This window comes from Tamandua tetradactyla, chromosome 23 (assembly GCF_023851605.1).
Source record: "Tamandua tetradactyla isolate mTamTet1 chromosome 23, mTamTet1.pri, whole genome shotgun sequence".
NCBI lineage: Eukaryota > Metazoa > Chordata > Mammalia > Pilosa > Myrmecophagidae > Tamandua > Tamandua tetradactyla.
The window spans coordinates 32,206,825-32,223,131 of NC_135349.1; the positions used below are offsets into that span (position 1 = coordinate 32,206,825).

Below are 16,307 nucleotides of genomic sequence, written 5' to 3' on the forward strand. Positions count from 1 at the left end.
AGCGGGAACATATAGAGCCACTTGATGGGATTACAAAAATTATTACCTATTGATTATTAGCAAACCATCATCACTCACTAATAAAAAGACAGCATCTGAAAGCAGAATGTCAAACTCCAGCTTTAAGCGTGTTTTTTTTTGTGTGTGTGTGTGTGTTTTTTGTTTTTTGGCAGAGAAAATTCTTTAACAGAGCAATATGTAGTATCAGTGCTAAAAGTTGGGGTTTTTTCCTATAAGAAACTACAAGGAGTTTTTTTTTTATTTTTATTTTTTATTTTTTTAACTGGGGAACTGGTTTTCCTGAGAACCATGCTCTTTGATTTAGGACAGGAATAGAAAAAACAAAAGAACATGGCCAAATGCTGCTCCTTTTTCCCAGAGATAGAAAGCATCTTTTAAATCATCCTCCTTTTTTTTTTTTGTCTTTTAAGTTTTTTTTTTTAAATGATGGAAGAGTAAACATTTTTTCTCAAAAAACAAACAAAAAATCTGTAAACAAGAAGGTTCAACGTGGGAACCTTCAAAACAAAATGGAAAGCCTATTCAAAGTGCAGGGCCCGTCCTGGGTGGCAGGTGGGCTGCAAGTCACAGCTGTGGCCACAGTTTTTCAAACTGCAGAGCGAAATTCTTTAGTTTTACAACATGAAAAAACTGGTGCAATACTTTCATTAATAATCCTAAGTCAGTATCATAACTTGATCTTTTAAACTCCACGATCCCACAATAAGGTAGGCAAACGTCAAGGCATAGTAGAGAGCGCACACCTTTTCAGAACGTCCTTGAGTAAACATTTACACTGGAACAGCTGCCCCCCCATATTGCCGATTAGACGGAGAGAACATCATTCAGTGCAAAGTTAAAAGCTCATACATTATCAGCCCAAAAAAATGGTTTTGCAAAAATTAAAAAACAAATGAGGGCAGGGGGAGGGGATGGGAGGAAAAAAGAATCCAAAGGCTAAACATGATGAATATACACAAGTGAGCTCATTCTATACGGTTTAGCATGTATGGCGCTATTTGGGAGTGTAAATAGATAGATACCTTTTCACATTATAATATTGGCCTGCATGATTCAAGTATTCAAACTGATATGTTTTGGGGAAAACAAAGTGGAAAATGTGCAGAGAATAGCTGTTCCCACAGGTGGCCCCTGGCTGCAAGTGGCGAGCCCAGCTTAGTGCTCTTTCTTTCGCATCTTGAGGTCACAGTTCATGAGTCTACATCTACATGGTTACATGGACTCTCCACCCCCACCCAGGTGGTCAACAGAAAGAAAAGCATTTATGGGGGATGGGCTGCTAATTCCCCGGGGGTCGCTGCTGCTTGGAGGACCCCACAGGCTTGTGGAATAATGTGGGGTCCCCCAGAGTGAAGTGCCATGAAGGTCTCCACAGTTAGTTCCCGACAGCCCAGCACCATTCCAGTGATTGAGATCGGTCCGGCTGGAGAATGAGTGGGAACAGTCGAGGGAGCCCAGCCGGCTCTGGCTGGACCCAAGAGACTGCCAGCCAGGAGAAGGGGTCAGAGACTGACTTTGTGCAAAGAAACGACTGATCTCCTCTTCACTGGCAAACTCAGCAAGAATAGTAGTGTTCCCCAATACACACCTAGAGGGAAGAGACAAAGCAGGAATGAAGACTTGACATATTTGATGGGTTTGCTTAATTTCATAAGTGAGGGTAAAACTTAGAAAGTCTCTGTGCTTTAAAAAAGAAAAAAAATGGGGGTAGAAAGGAAAGGGGAAGAAGGGACAGAGAGGGCCAACACATAATTTAACTAGTATGCCCTCCTTTCAACGAGTAGTTTCTGCAGGCAGCACGAGGCAGGGTACCTCTATCTACAGCTCTCTTGGAGCCTGCATGCCATGCTCAGGGTTAACCTCCTCCTTCCTGGCTATGGTATCTCAGGATTATGTCTTTTTGTCTTCTATGGGCAATTCTGGGGTTCTTTCCCCTTATGAATCCAAGACACTGTGAGGCTACAGCTGGGAACCCCTGCATGTTGCCATGAACTCAGGCACAGTGTCATTAGCTATGCTTTCATATGCTTCTTTCTCACAACTGAGGGGACCCCAAACTCTTCAAGCCATGAGGTCATTTTCCAGGTGTCAGGAGCAGAATGGTCAACTTACATGTGCAGAGACTTTTGTGCCTTCACTACCTCTTCTTTTGAACTGTAACGGACCAAAGCATTTCCATGTGGGAGGTTCAGGTGGAATGTTATCAGTGGGCCATGCTGCATGCACAGAGTACGCAGAGTTGAGCCATCAATCTAGGAAACAGGGTGAGGAACAGCCAATTAGATGCATATCATGAGGGTCATCTAAGAGGCTATCTCAGGCTGCAACTCTCTGGTCCTTTCTACTGTCCCCAAAGTTCTTCATTCCTGGCACCACTATTCACTAGTAAGTGATCCTATGATGTTGTGCAGTGGTCCCTCCCTGCTTCCACTGTTTCCAGAGCCATGCCTCTGTGGCCTCCAGACTCCTGGACATCCCCAATCCCTTAGTCAGCCACTGCCCCTGCTATGGCTTCACCTTTGCTCTCCTCCCTGAGGACAATTACCAAAGCACTGCTCTTAACATCCAACCTCCACACCAGATCCTATCCCAGACCTATTATCAGAGTCTCCAGGGTGAGACCTAGCAATCAGTATTTTTGGTCACCTTTCCTAGTTACTATTCTTGGAGAACCACCAGATCAGTCTATGGATTACCTACTATTTCCTCTGTTCAGTCTGGCTTTGTCCTCCATTTATATGACCTCTGAGGACTGAGGCCTTGGTAGCCCTCATCTCAAACTTAAAGAAGACTGGAAACCTTTGGACCCATACTCCCTGGTATATCTATACAAACCAGGATAACTGGTATTCTTACCTGAGGTGTAAGGTTTTTTAGAACAAGCCAATTTGTTATTCTCCCTGAGCTGCTCTCACCCCAGCTGGAACCTAAACAAGGGGGAAAAAAAAGACAAGAGCATTTCCCAAGCTTATAGCCTAAATAACTATTTAGGACAAATACACTCCAGACAAATATACTCCAAAAAATACTGTATAATTCCAGTTACACAGTAAGATCCTCTGGGCTCTTGGCTTCCTTCTCTGCCTTCTGACGACTTCACCTCTATATGGGATGCCTGCTTTCTAGGCCCAGAATGTGAGCTCACTCCTGCCTTGATCCAGGCACTAATTATTCTTGGTGAAGGGACAAATGTCTTAGGGAAAATGGGTTCAGAAAAGGTCCCAGATGATCACATGGCAGGGTAGTGAGTTACCAAAGACCATATCTCTTTGGGGATCTTTTCACCTATAAAATTAACACTACCTGAAAATGCTGGGAAAAGGCCTTAGTTTATGATTATATGAAGTATCTAAGAAAATGTATTATTTTATTATTTTGCATATATGTTCCACAAGGTGGTAAGCTCTAAGGGCATTTGTTTTCAGAACTTTCAATTGTCCAGACACTTCTTGGTTTGGTCTGGCCTTCCTCTTTGGCCCTCAGCATCATCCCCTCTTCTAGCAGCCACAGAATTTAAGGCATATTCTTTGAGAAACTTCTGAAAGAAAGGGGAACCCTCAGGAGAACCCCATTCCATTAACTTTATCACTGAATGTTCAGTGTCTTTGTGTAAATGTTAAGTAAAATGGGTTAAGAAACTGCAGAAGATAGTAATGCACTAGGAACTGTATGTTCATTTTAAGTTCTCATTCCACTTTACAGAGGGTAATGCAATAGTTTGCCATTTGGGTCAAACCAAAACTAGACCATTGGTGTTAGCTGGTGTTGGGCAAATCAACCATATGAAACTATCTTAAGATTTCATCTTACCTGGGGTATATCTGGCATCAGAATTTCCCCATCCTCCACCTACACGAAGGGGAGAATTATCCCACGTAGACAAGGGAGGCTTCTGACCAGTCAGTCCCGGAGGTGGGCGGGACGGAGCAGTGATGTTTTTAGGTGGCAAAGGGACCTTCCACAGCTCATGAGCCAGAGAGGTGTTTGTAACTGAACCAGGAGACCATGTCAATTTGGAATCACTATTTCTGGCTACTCAAAGGGAAAAAAAAAGGGTGATAAAACTTTCAAAAAGGGAAATTTGAATAACATTCATCCCTCTACCAAAAGCAAAATAAATGAAAAGAAACTCAATTAAGTCCCCCAAATGGAACTAAACTGCTAAAGGGGGGGAAAAAAAAGAAAAAGTAAACTGCCCCCATCAGATCATTTGTCTACTATTTACAGTTTTAAGTCCTATAAGATTCTTAGTTTAGTGTACAAAACTGGATTTTGATTAAAATCAAACAAAACAAAAAACTGCTTTAAATTGCACTGAAGTAGCAGATGGGAACTCATTACCTTAATAACCGTACTTAAGTTACTTAAGGAGTCCTATGGGTCATTAAATAGATTTTAGAACTTTGTTGCTTATTCATGTAAAAAACAGACTATGAAAGTAGTGGCCCCAACTCAAGGAGTAATTACAGCAGATGCTCACTAAGCACCTTCTATACCCGGCAATGGGCCACCAGACACGTCACAAAAACTGTCTCCAATCCTAACACAAATTTTACTGAGGATCAAAGAGGTCAAGAAACTTTCTGTGGGTCCTATTAAATGGAAAGCTAGGATTCAAACTAGGCCTGACTGGCTTTTAAATAAAAAAAAAAAGGGACTCATTTGCTGACATGCATTGCCTCATAACAGTGGGAGTACTAGGGGGTGTACAGGGATCAGAAGGGGCTGGAAAGTTTATATTTTCCATCACTGCCAACTATTTTTCTTCTTGACTCACAAAGGGCACCATGTCTTTAAGTCAGTGCTATTCAAAGCATAGTCTGTAGACCAGCCATAGTGCCAGCCACAGCACACCGCCAGCCACAGGATGCTGTTGCTCGCTACTGGTTTGAGACAAAACAAGTAAGTACACAAGTTCAGATGAAGAGTTTTGTGGACTTTGATAACAATTTGACATTGCCATAATCCCTGCGCAGGTAATCATTTTTCTAGCAATTAAAAATTCACACTTACAGTATTTTACAAAAGTATCAGTTTATGAAGGATTGGAAATTTTTTAAAAAACAAAGTGGGGGCCCTACACTGCAGACGCTTTGAGAACTGCTCTGAAGTGATTACATTTAATTACATAGCTGAGATGACTCTCAGAGCACAGTGAGGGCTGTTTGGTGAAAACACATTATTTTAGTATACAACAACTAATCTAAAAAGTAGGACAAATAGGGTTAAAAACATTTTCCCAAGGCTTGTAAATATATTCTCTCAACTCTCTGAAAAGAACGCTTTAGATAAACAGAGGAATTTATTTTAAAAAAACACAAAAAACAAACAAATACCAAACAAGCCAAAGTTCTGACTAAACCCCACCTCATCTGGAATGGCAAGCTCAGGAAGAGGCCCACCTGAAGTGCTTTGTGCTGTACTGCTGAGGGGAACGTTGTAGTTGGAGGCACGAATGGATGACCAGGCACTAGTTGAAGGCAGCGTGGTGTTCAAGGATGAGGATGACCCTGCATTGGGGAAGAGCCCCATTAGTTGTGAACCAGAACAAGGGATGCGATGCTTGCAAGCACATGCAGAGAATTGAAATTTAACAGTCTGCCCAATGATAAAACAGGTAAGCTCAAGGTAGCAGATCATACACAAGACTGCGTCTTCCTTCAAAAGCATGCTCAGAAATAACTTTCTTATTGTTTTTACCTTGGCTCAGAGCTGATATTTTCTCTTTTATCCCATTTTCCCATAACTGTGAAAATACACTTCAACAATCAGATATGGAAACAGAGACTGCACTTAGCTCTCCTTCCTGGGGAGGGCTAATTCTTGCTGATTTTAACTCCGTCTCTTAACTCCAATGACTTCTTTCTGGATAGCCTGTTGATCAAACTATTCTCTCACTGGTACTACCAGTTAGCAGGCTTTCATTCTTCTCCATCATGCCCCCTAGTCAGTCAGTCAGTCTCCAACACCTAGCATCTCTCCCCAGTACTCTAGCTTAGCTGCATCCTTGCTCCTTACGTGGATCAATACAACAATGCCATAATCCACTACCACTCTAATCGATCCTGCTCACCACTGTCAGAGAATCCCACCTTAAATGTTAATTCTCTCATTCAAAATCAACAATCGTTTCTTATTTTCTTTCATATCAAATCTAAACTCCTCTACTTACTTTCAGAACCTTCTATACCTTGCCCATTTTTCCAGGCTGTCTTGCAGCCTAGGGTTTTCATTGTTTTACAAACATTTAAGAGCTATTCACAATTCTGTTTGTTTTCTTTACACTTGAATTATCCTTTCCCAGATGGTTTCTCACTCATCCAATTTCCCATTCAATGAAGCAGCAATCATGTCTATGACATAGTAGGTTTCACACTAAGAATAGGAGGCAATACAGAGATGACTAAGTTTGTTGAAGACTATACTGTTCTGGAAAAACGGTGATGAACAGCTAGGTGTGGCTGGAGGGCAGGGTGCAAGGAGTAGAAGTAGAAGAAGGGAAGAAAGACTTCGAAGATGGATTGGAGTCAGACTGAAAAGGATCCTCTAAGTTACTGTGACTGAATTTCTTCAGTCTGGAGAAAAAGAGATGCTATTTGAGATTTGAAATTTTAAACAGAAAAATGTCATAAATTATACATTTGTGTGGAGGAAAAAAATCACTCCGGCAAGAGTGATGAGGCTCTACGTGAGAAACGGCAGTGCCTGACTGAAAGCAACAACACGAAACCTCTCTGAATTGGCCTGTTGGTGAAATCTGCCTCTAAATAATACTCAGCGTTTACTATTTAGAAAAGCACTGAGGAGAGAAAATCATCTGCTACAATTAAGCCCCAGAAAGTTATCAATAAATTCTCACTGCTTATCAGGACTTATCTGGTCCAGAAATGTTGAGGGACAGCCTATCCAGAACGTCAATTAAGTCTATCCCCCTATTCCATATTGACAGCCCTTCCAACATGAAAAAGTTAGAATGGGCATAGCCCAAATATCCCTAAAGAGTGGGACAGAAAGATCAAAGGTGATGGTGGAGCTATACAGAGAAGGTAGGTTTTAACAAATGAGTATGATTGCTGAATCACTACATAGACGTGTTTCTTTTTGTCTCTAATACCTTAGAGCAGCTAGAAGCAAAAACTTAATGGTGGAAATGTAACCCATACCAAACTCTGAAATCTGCTCTACAATTGAAAAAAAAAAAATTCCCACTGCTTGAGGGTCACTCAGGACCTATCTTCTCTGTAGCTTCTTCCGATGGAGTTGTACTGCCTTCTAGGCTGTGGGCAGCCCAAACATGCAGCCAACAAAATACTCTCATGAGTGACTTTGACTCAATGTTCTTCTCAATGACCCCAGGATAGTGCACAGAAGCTTCCTCTAAGAAACTTACTATGGCAAGAGCTAACAGGGGCAAAAGAGGGCTGGAAAAATAATGTTTCTTGGGCAGCAAGATCACAATGTGAGGCTCAGAGATTCAAAACATCACGAGAAGTCCATTAGGCACATGGATACCTACACCAGACAGCTCTGCGCTGATCCAGAATAAAGAGGGAGGAGATGCAATCAAGAGTGTCTGTGTAGACATGAAGTGGTGGGGAAGGAACTCCTCCAATCTGGTCTTTGAGAAAAGAATTGGGGGCAATGTTTTGAAAGAGATGAGCTCCCTCTGTCTTTCCCCTTTAAGCAGTTCTCTCTTACTTCATGGAATCATAAAAATCTGGAGCCAAAAGGGATCCTCAAGATTTTATTCAACTCTTTCAATTCACATATTAGGAAGCAAAGGCCAAGCATGGCTAATGCTCACAGTTAGTCAGTGGAAGAACCCAGACTAGAATTCTGGATACCACATTCCTGATATTTTTACCACTCTAAAATAAGATAATCATACCTTATACTGGTAACCCCTGTACCCATCTGCCCCTTACTGCCTAAAGTCCTCTGATGGACTTTACCAGACTCAACTCCTACATGGCTATTATACACCCCCTGTAAGAGATATAAACTACCTTAAAGGTAGAATAAAAGCATTTTAAAAAAATTAATTTCTTAATTTTTTAAAACAATAACAACACACACATTCTTAACATATGATCATTCCGTTCTACACACATAATCAGTAATTCACAATATCATCACATAGTTGCATATTCATCATCATGATCATTTCTTAGAACATTTACATCAATTCAGAAAAAGAAAAAAAAGACAACAGAAAAAAATCCATACCTACCATACCCCTTACCCCTCCCTTTCATTGATCACTAGCATTTCAATCTACTAAATTTATAAAAGCATTTCTTTAACTGTTTCATCACATTACTGTAGAACTTCCATATCGGAATTGCTCAATATTAAAGCAAAAAGAAGTATATACATGGAAACTAACGTGAAAATGTTTTAAAGATTTTATTGAAAATACCTGCCTTCTATTAGGTATGGCTAGATCACTGTAACAAAAAGAGAAAGCATAAAGATCCAGAAGGATTTTGCATTTAGGCTGTTTCACAAATGTCTTCAAGTTCTTTTTATGTTAAAGAAATTGAAACTGGAAATTATAGAACTTGTATTGTGGGGAACACCAATCACCTGATTAAAATTCAAAGAAAAGACTTTGATCTATATCAAAAGACTGGAAAATTGATGTTCATTTATGTTTTAAGTTAAAATAAAAAGACCCAGGACATGTATTATTCACTATGATTCCCTCCTGTAACTGATCTCTTCAATTAACCCCTAACTACCAGTTCTAATCACATCAAATAATAGGGCTGCTGGGGACTCCATTTCCTATTTCCTTTGCCACAACCACCAACTTTTTCCTCCCCAGCAGGGCACAATCACAGGGACCAGGTCACAGTCAAGTTAAATGTGAAATAGGTGCTACCCTTAGGGCAGGAAAGGAATAATGTAACTCTTGTTAAGCTTTTAGATATAGAATGAAAGATTTTAAGGACACCAAATTCTTTTCTCTGTCTTTAAAAAGCAGCTAAAAACTGGAGGTCTTGGAATAAACATCGACTTTAAATAAGAGCTTTATAGAAAAGAACAAAAATAATTTGCTACCATGTCATATAAAATGCCATGCTTCTCTATCCACAATCTGATCTTCCCCCTATTTTTCTTCTGTTTAAGTAGGAGCTCTACTACTTTCACATAGCTGCCTGTTAAATTCAGCCATTTTAGAATGATGAGGCTTCTTGAATATGATAAACACTTGTTAACAATAAATTACATAGTTAATGAAAACTATTGATCTAGTTTTTTAAAAAATAAACTGTTTAAAGGGATAGACAGGAGGATACGTTATAAAAACAGAATAGAGATATTCATTCATTTCATTTACCTCTCTTCTAATGCACAAGCATGCACGGAATACATGTTGTGAAAAATAACCAGGTGGTAGATAATATGATGACTTATTTGATAATCCAGTAAAAGTATATCTGGACTGCAGGACCTGGTCTTATTTTTACTCTGAGAGATAAAGAAAGCTTAATTGCCCCAACAAATCAAAGCCCTTAACAATCCAGAGATTATGAGCACATAATAATATAACCACATCTTTTACATACCAGATACACCCCTATCTATATTATTACAGTATTGTGCCTCATTAAGAAAGTAGGTAATAACCTTTGGTTATTAATACAACTACTAGAAATAAAAGTTTGTCAGTCCTTTGTACTAACTTACTAAGTAAAAATAAGTGTTTACCATACCAAGTGATGAGATAATAAATCCTCATCATTTTAAGAGCAGCCAAATTAAAGAGTCAACTATAGGAAAATTAAGGAGAATTCTGTTTTCATCTTCATGACTACCTCAGATATTAGATACTGTGACCTTTGCAGCTGAAAGTTTCATACCTACTTTGAACAAATATCACCCATCATCACTCAGAAATTCTGACTTTGTGCATCTACGTACCACTGTTCCTGTCCCTGAGGTGGTCAACTTCCCGCACAGTATTAATTGAAAGATTGTTTATGACACTGCCAGGAGTGACGTAAGGGTCAGTTTCAGGGTCAATGTTTGGATAACCTTTCCATGGTTCACCAGGGCGAAACTCTGGAAATGAAAATTTAAAATTAGCCCTAGGCTTAATCATCATTTTAAAAATTCATTCTTAAGTATCTCAAACTTTTATTTTTAAAGTCTCTCCAGTTCTCACATTATTTTCCAGTTTATACTAACAATTAGTATAATAAACTGTTTTACAAATATCTTAACTTAAAAGTATTTACAAATAAAATAATATCTCTGGATTTATATATTATGACAAATCTCAAAGCCATAGCATTTTTTCTCTTTATTAGAGAAGGTGTAGGCTTGTAGAACAATCACGCATAATACATGATTCCCAAACACCACCCAAGCCACAGGTAAGAGAAAACAAGCCATAGACACACTGCGCAATTAAGCCAACTTAATTAAGTACAACTGCAAATACTGTCAAGTTAGTTCCCTGACACAGCTGAATAGGAGCTATGAATTAGATTTATATGCTTCTTCATGCTGATCAATGGGACATCTGCTTAGGGCACAAAAGCATTGGCTAAACATACATACATACCCAAGACTTCATGCTCAACTTTGTCATTTTTACATTCCTTCTTATTCTTAGCATCTATCAGTCCCAACACATGAGATTGGGCTAAATCATTAGCTAATAGTTCAGATGCAAAAATACCTTAACTGGAAACATGCTCTCATGAGAAAGCTATCAGCATTTTACCTGGTGGCCAATTAACACTGCTAGAGCCGTTAGGCGATTTGGCACGTGGCCAGCCATCTCCTATTGATCCTGGAGGACTGGCTGGTGAAGTACTGCTGTTCATAAAGTCATAGGGAACAAATGGAGATTCTTCCAGCCTGAAACCACTTGAAATAGCACCTAAAAAGAGAAAAACAATAGCGATGTATGAGTAAAATATACTATTGCAGGTACTCTTATAGCTCCTCAAAATTTATAAGAAAGTATTCTATTAGATCTGTGGATACCATATTGTGTTCTATAGACTGTGAGAAGGTGCAAGGAGATAAAGAGCTCTGGGCTCTCTTCCATACTGAACCTCTCTTAATTCTCTTATGTGTTGAGGTTTTAATTAACATTTCATTTGAAAAATGGATTCCATTGCTTAAAAAATAGTCTGATAATTACCATAGTGGATTTTATTTTAAGAAGAATATGAATCCTCAAAATTAAACACTCTTGTGCATCAAAAAATTTGTTAAGAAAAAAGTGAAAAGGCAGCCTACACAATGGGAGACAATATTTGGAAACGACATTATCAGTCAAGGGTCTACTACCCAGAAAATAAAAAGCAATTGCTCAACTCAACAACAAAAGAGACAAACAATCCAATTAAAAAATGGGCAAAGGACATGAACAGACAATTCTCAGAAGAGGAAATACAAATGGCTAAAAGACACATGAAAAGATGCTCAAATTCCCTGGCTATTAGGGAAATGCAAATCAAAACCACAATGAGGTATCATTGCACACCCCCCAGAATGGCCATTAAAAAAAAAAACAGAAAAGGACAAAGTGCTGGAGAGGATTTGGAGGAAGAGGCACACTTATCCACTGTTGGTGGCAGTGTCAAATGGTACAACGGCTATGGAAGGCAGTTTGGCGTTCCTCAGGAAGCTAAGAATAGAATTGCCAAATGATCCAGCAATATCACTGCTAGGTATCTGTTCAGAGGACATGAGGGCAAGGACACAAACGGATGTTTGCACACCAATGTTTATAACAGCATTAAACAATTGCCAAGAGGTGGAAATGGCCCAAATATCCATCAACAGATGAGTGGCTAAACAAGCTGTGGTATATACATACAATGGAATATTACACAGCTATAAGACAGAATAAAGTCATGAAGCATGCAACAACATGATGGACCTTGAGGACGTTCTGCTGAATGAGATGAGCCAGAAACAAAAGGACAAATACTGTATGGTCTCACTGATATGACCTAACATTAATGAGTGAACTTGGAGAATTTCAGTTAAGAACAGAGGTTATCAGGAGACAGAAATAGGGTAGAGATTGAGTAATTAGAGCTAAAGGAATACAAACTGTGCAACATGACTGATTATAAAAATTCAGAAATGGATAGCACAATACTGATTGTAGCCACAATAATATAAGCACTGAATAAAGCTGAATGTGAGTGAGAAGGGTAGAGGGAGGAGGGTTGGGGGACCATATGAAACCAGAAGGTAAGACAGGCAATAAAAAATGAGATTGTGTAATCTAGGAATGCCTTGAGTATACCACAATAGTGACTAAATGTACAAATTTAAAAATGTTTTTACATGAAGAAGAACAAAGGAATGTCAATATTGCAGGGTGCTGAAAATAGATGGTCATTCATATTTTAAAACTTCAACTTCTGTGTGAGTTTAAAGCAAGAAATGTTTAGACAGTACAAAGTTTATATTTTGACTACTGCTTTTCCTAATTTAACTTATATGGACAGTTTAACTGAACAGCATAAGTACACGGAACCTTGAATAGTGCATGAGATTTTGTAGGTTTGTCCAGGTTAGTGTGATGCCCTAATAAATCCCAGAGTGATATGAATAGTGAATAAAGAAGTATTTGCAAAGTCCCCTTGAGGGAATGGGGAGAAAGGGGGAAAATTCAACTTCCCCATTTGGACAATTCCCGATATTCTTGCAAGCCGTAGGAACAACCAAATCAATAGGCCAACCCCTCAATCTTGGGGTTTGTTCCTATAAAACTTATCCTTGCAAAGGATAGGCTAAGCCTACTTAAAATTAGGCCTAAGAGCCACCCCCAGAGAACCTCTTTTGTTGCTCAGATGTGGAATCTCTCTCTCTTAGCCAACAAGGCAAGCGAACTCACCGCCGCCCTCCCCCTCTCTACGTGGGAAATGACTCCCAGGGGTATAAACCTCCCTGGCAATGTGGGACAGGAATCCAGGAATGAGCTGGGACTCAGTATCAAGGGATTGAGAAAACCTTCTTGACAAAAGGTTTCACTACCAGAGAGAAATGAGACAAAGTCTCAGCGGCTGAGAGATTTCAAACAGAGTCGAGAGGTTATTCTGAAGGTTATTCTTAGGCATTATATAGACATCCCCTTTTTAGTTTATGGTATATTAGAGTGGCTAGAGGGAAGTGCCTGGAACTGAAGAGCTGTGTTCCAGTAGCCGTGTTTCTTGAAGATGACTGTATAATGAAATAGCTTTCACATTGTGACTGTGTGATTGTGAAAACCTTGTGTCTGACGCTCATTTTATCTGCGGTATGGGCAGATGAGTAAAAAACATGGATAAAAAATAAACAAATAATAGGGGAGCAAAAGTTAAAATAAATTGAGTAGATTGAAATACTAGTGATCAATGAAAGGGAGTGGTAAGGAGTATGGCATGTATGAGTTTTTTCTTTTTTCTTTCTTTTGCTGAAGAGATGCAAATGTTCAAAAAAATGATCATGGTGATGAATACACAACTATGTGATGATACTGTAAGCCTTTGATTGTAACCTTCTCAAGAATGTTAGTATGTCAAGAATGTTTATTATCTATAATAAAAATATTATAAAAAATAAAAGGGAAAAAAAAGAATATAAAGATCATAACCAACAAATAATTCAAATATGACTACAAAATTATTCCTAAGTCATTGAAACACTTGTATTTTGGCCTAAATTTATAAAACAAACTTATAATAGGTTACTTACAAGATATCACTACCAATCACTGCCTGCCTGTGAGGTACTGAGCAAGCAGCTAAGAGTTTAATAGATACCATCTCATTTAATCCTCCTGACAATTCTGTGATGCATCATTTCATTTTACAGATGCAAACACTGACACTTGGTGAATTAAAGAGCTGGGATTGAATTCCAAGTGTACTTATTTTCAAACACTGTGCTGCCACAGTATGATACTGTTTATACAATGCTTACTACATACCTGTATATGAATACTAAACACTAGAGAATATGAAAACACTACACCTATAATAGTGAACTGGAGGGAATAATTCATTTTTACAAAGATACTGAAACTCAGATATGTAACACAAACATGGAAAAATATCACCTTAACTTGAGAAGACAGAAAACTATTTGGTAGAAACATTTTTCTGGGTCTCCAACATCATACCTTTCTAGCCATCCTTTTCTGGGCTTGCTGTTTTCTCTGTATATGCTCCCTCACTCCGGGCAATCTCACCCATAGCCATGGCTTCAACATTCTGAGGAGTACCATATCTTATTCTAGCCCAGATTTTTCTCCTGAGCACTGGATCTTTATTTCTAATTTCTTACTGCAGTTTTCCACATTGAACTATTCCCAAAATACTACACTCATAAAGTCTAAACCAATTCATTATGAATTACACAAAGCCTGCCTTGATTCCTACATTTGCTCTAACTGTGTTATCACCCACTTACCCATTCACTTAGTGAATGTTCACTGAATGCAATTATTGTGCTAAAGAATAGAACAATAAAGTAAACAAAGTGTGGTCACTGTCCTCAAGGAATTTACGGGACTGTGATGGAGACAGGTCTACACAGATACTTTTACAAGACACAGACACTAGAGGGGCAAACCCTAGAGGACATTTCTTGGGAATGACTCCTGAACTCAGTCTTCAAGGAGGCGAAAGATGAGGACGGCACAGCAGATAACCATATATTTGTTGAATAAAGAATGAGTTTAGTTTCCAAGTCCTTTTGGCCTTAATTCTAAAATTCTCTTTGATGCATTCTCTCTCAAGTCTGCTATCTACTTTAATCTCCCTCCTAGACGTCACAAAGTCTTCTGTGTTTCTAAATGTCCACAGGTGTCATTTAAAATCCTTTTTTCCTCTCTCTCCGCCGGACCGCCGCGCGGCGCACGCGCCCCGCAGCAGCCGAGCCGCCCGACCTCCCTACCCCCTCTCTCTCTCCGCCGGACCGCCGCGCGGCGCACGCGCCCCGCAGCAGCCGAGCCGCCCGACCTCCCTACCCCCTCTCTCTCTCCGCCGGACCGCCGCGCGGCGCACGCGCCCCGCAGCAGCCGAGCCGCCCGACCTCCCTACCCCCTCTCTCTCTCCGCCGGACCGCCGCGCAGCGCACGCGCCCCGCAGCAGCCGAGCCGCCCGACCTCCCTACCCCCCTCCTCCCCCTCCTGCTCCGGCTGCTCTCCAACCAACACGGTGCCCTCTTCCCCCGCCTTCACCGTGCTCCTCCGCCACCAGCCTCGACAGCCTTGCCGCCCTCACCTTTCCTCCTCCAGAACAACTACTGGGGGAGTGGAGATAATACAGAGCAGCTCCCGGAGCCACGAGGGAAATCAAAGGGACAGCGTACCCCATCCTGGAACGGCTGACTATCTGGGAGAACCAGCTCCGGTGAGATCACCAAGGGGCACGGGCTTTCCTGGGTGGGACAGCAAGCGACCGGAGTCCCTCCCTTCCACCTTCCCAGGCCAGCTGGTAGAATTGGACAGGCGGTCCCCTTAGGCCGCGGCGGCTGGTGCCCCCACCACACGAGGCCCCCCGGAACAACTGAGATAGTTGGGGCGGAAATCCCCAGACTGCGGAGAACAGTGACCGGGGGATCCCTTCCAAACACGTGACTCCCCCGTCGGCTGGGAGCAGTGCACTCTCCCGGGCTGCGACAGCTGGCGCCCTCCCGCCACGCTTGGTGCCCCGGGCCGACTAGCTAATTTGGCCGGACGCTCTCCTGTGCTGGGACAGCCGGCGACCCTCCCCGCGTTTGGAACCCCGGGCCGGCTGGCATTCTTCCAAGACGCTTCGGTTGCCGAACCTCCCCTACGGCGAGAGTTTTCCAGAGTTGAGGGACCCACAGCAACTTTCGCTGGTGGAACCCACAGACAGGCGTGTGCCACGTGTGCCACCTACTGGGCAGGATAGGAAGAACAGAACCCAGAGACTGCGCAGAAAAATCTTTCAACCTGTGGGGTCGAACACCCGGGGAAATCTGACTAAATGCCCAGACGCCAGCAGAAGATAACGGATCACGCTCAGAAAATTGAACATATGGCCCAGTCAAACGAAGAAACCAATAGTTCAAATGAGATACAGGAGCTGAAACAACTAATGCTGAATATACGAACAGAAATGGAAAACCTCTTCAAAAACGAAATCGATAAATTGAGGGAGGACATGAAGAAGACATGGGCTGAACATAAAGAAGAAATAGAAAAACTGAAAAAACAAATCACAGAACTTATGGAAGTGAAAGATAAAGTAGAAAAGATGGAAAAAACAATGGATACCTACAATGACAGATTTAAAGAA

The 16,307-nt window shown here is 40.9% G+C and overlaps 1 protein-coding gene across 9 annotated transcripts in view; it reads right to left on the reverse strand.

The window, feature by feature from the left end:
• Positions 1–248: 248 nt before the first annotated feature.
• The window catches only part of TNRC6A (trinucleotide repeat containing adaptor 6A), a 101,916-nt gene continuing 85,857 nt past the window's right edge, over positions 249–16,307 (reverse strand). For all 9 annotated transcript variants that reach the window (XM_077141512.1, XM_077141504.1, XM_077141508.1 and 6 more), the window contains 7 exons: positions 10,757–10,915; positions 9,949–10,089; positions 5,424–5,531; positions 3,832–4,053; positions 2,878–2,948; positions 2,134–2,273; positions 249–1,609 (listed from right to left, as the gene is read on the reverse strand). In XM_077141512.1, the coding sequence (XP_076997627.1) occupies positions 1,234–1,609; positions 2,134–2,273; positions 2,878–2,948; positions 3,832–4,053; positions 5,424–5,531; positions 9,949–10,089; positions 10,757–10,915 (1,217 nt within the window). In that variant the 3' untranslated portion in view covers positions 249–1,233. The remainder of the gene's footprint in view (positions 1,610–2,133; positions 2,274–2,877; positions 2,949–3,831; positions 4,054–5,423; positions 5,532–9,948; positions 10,090–10,756; positions 10,916–16,307) is intronic.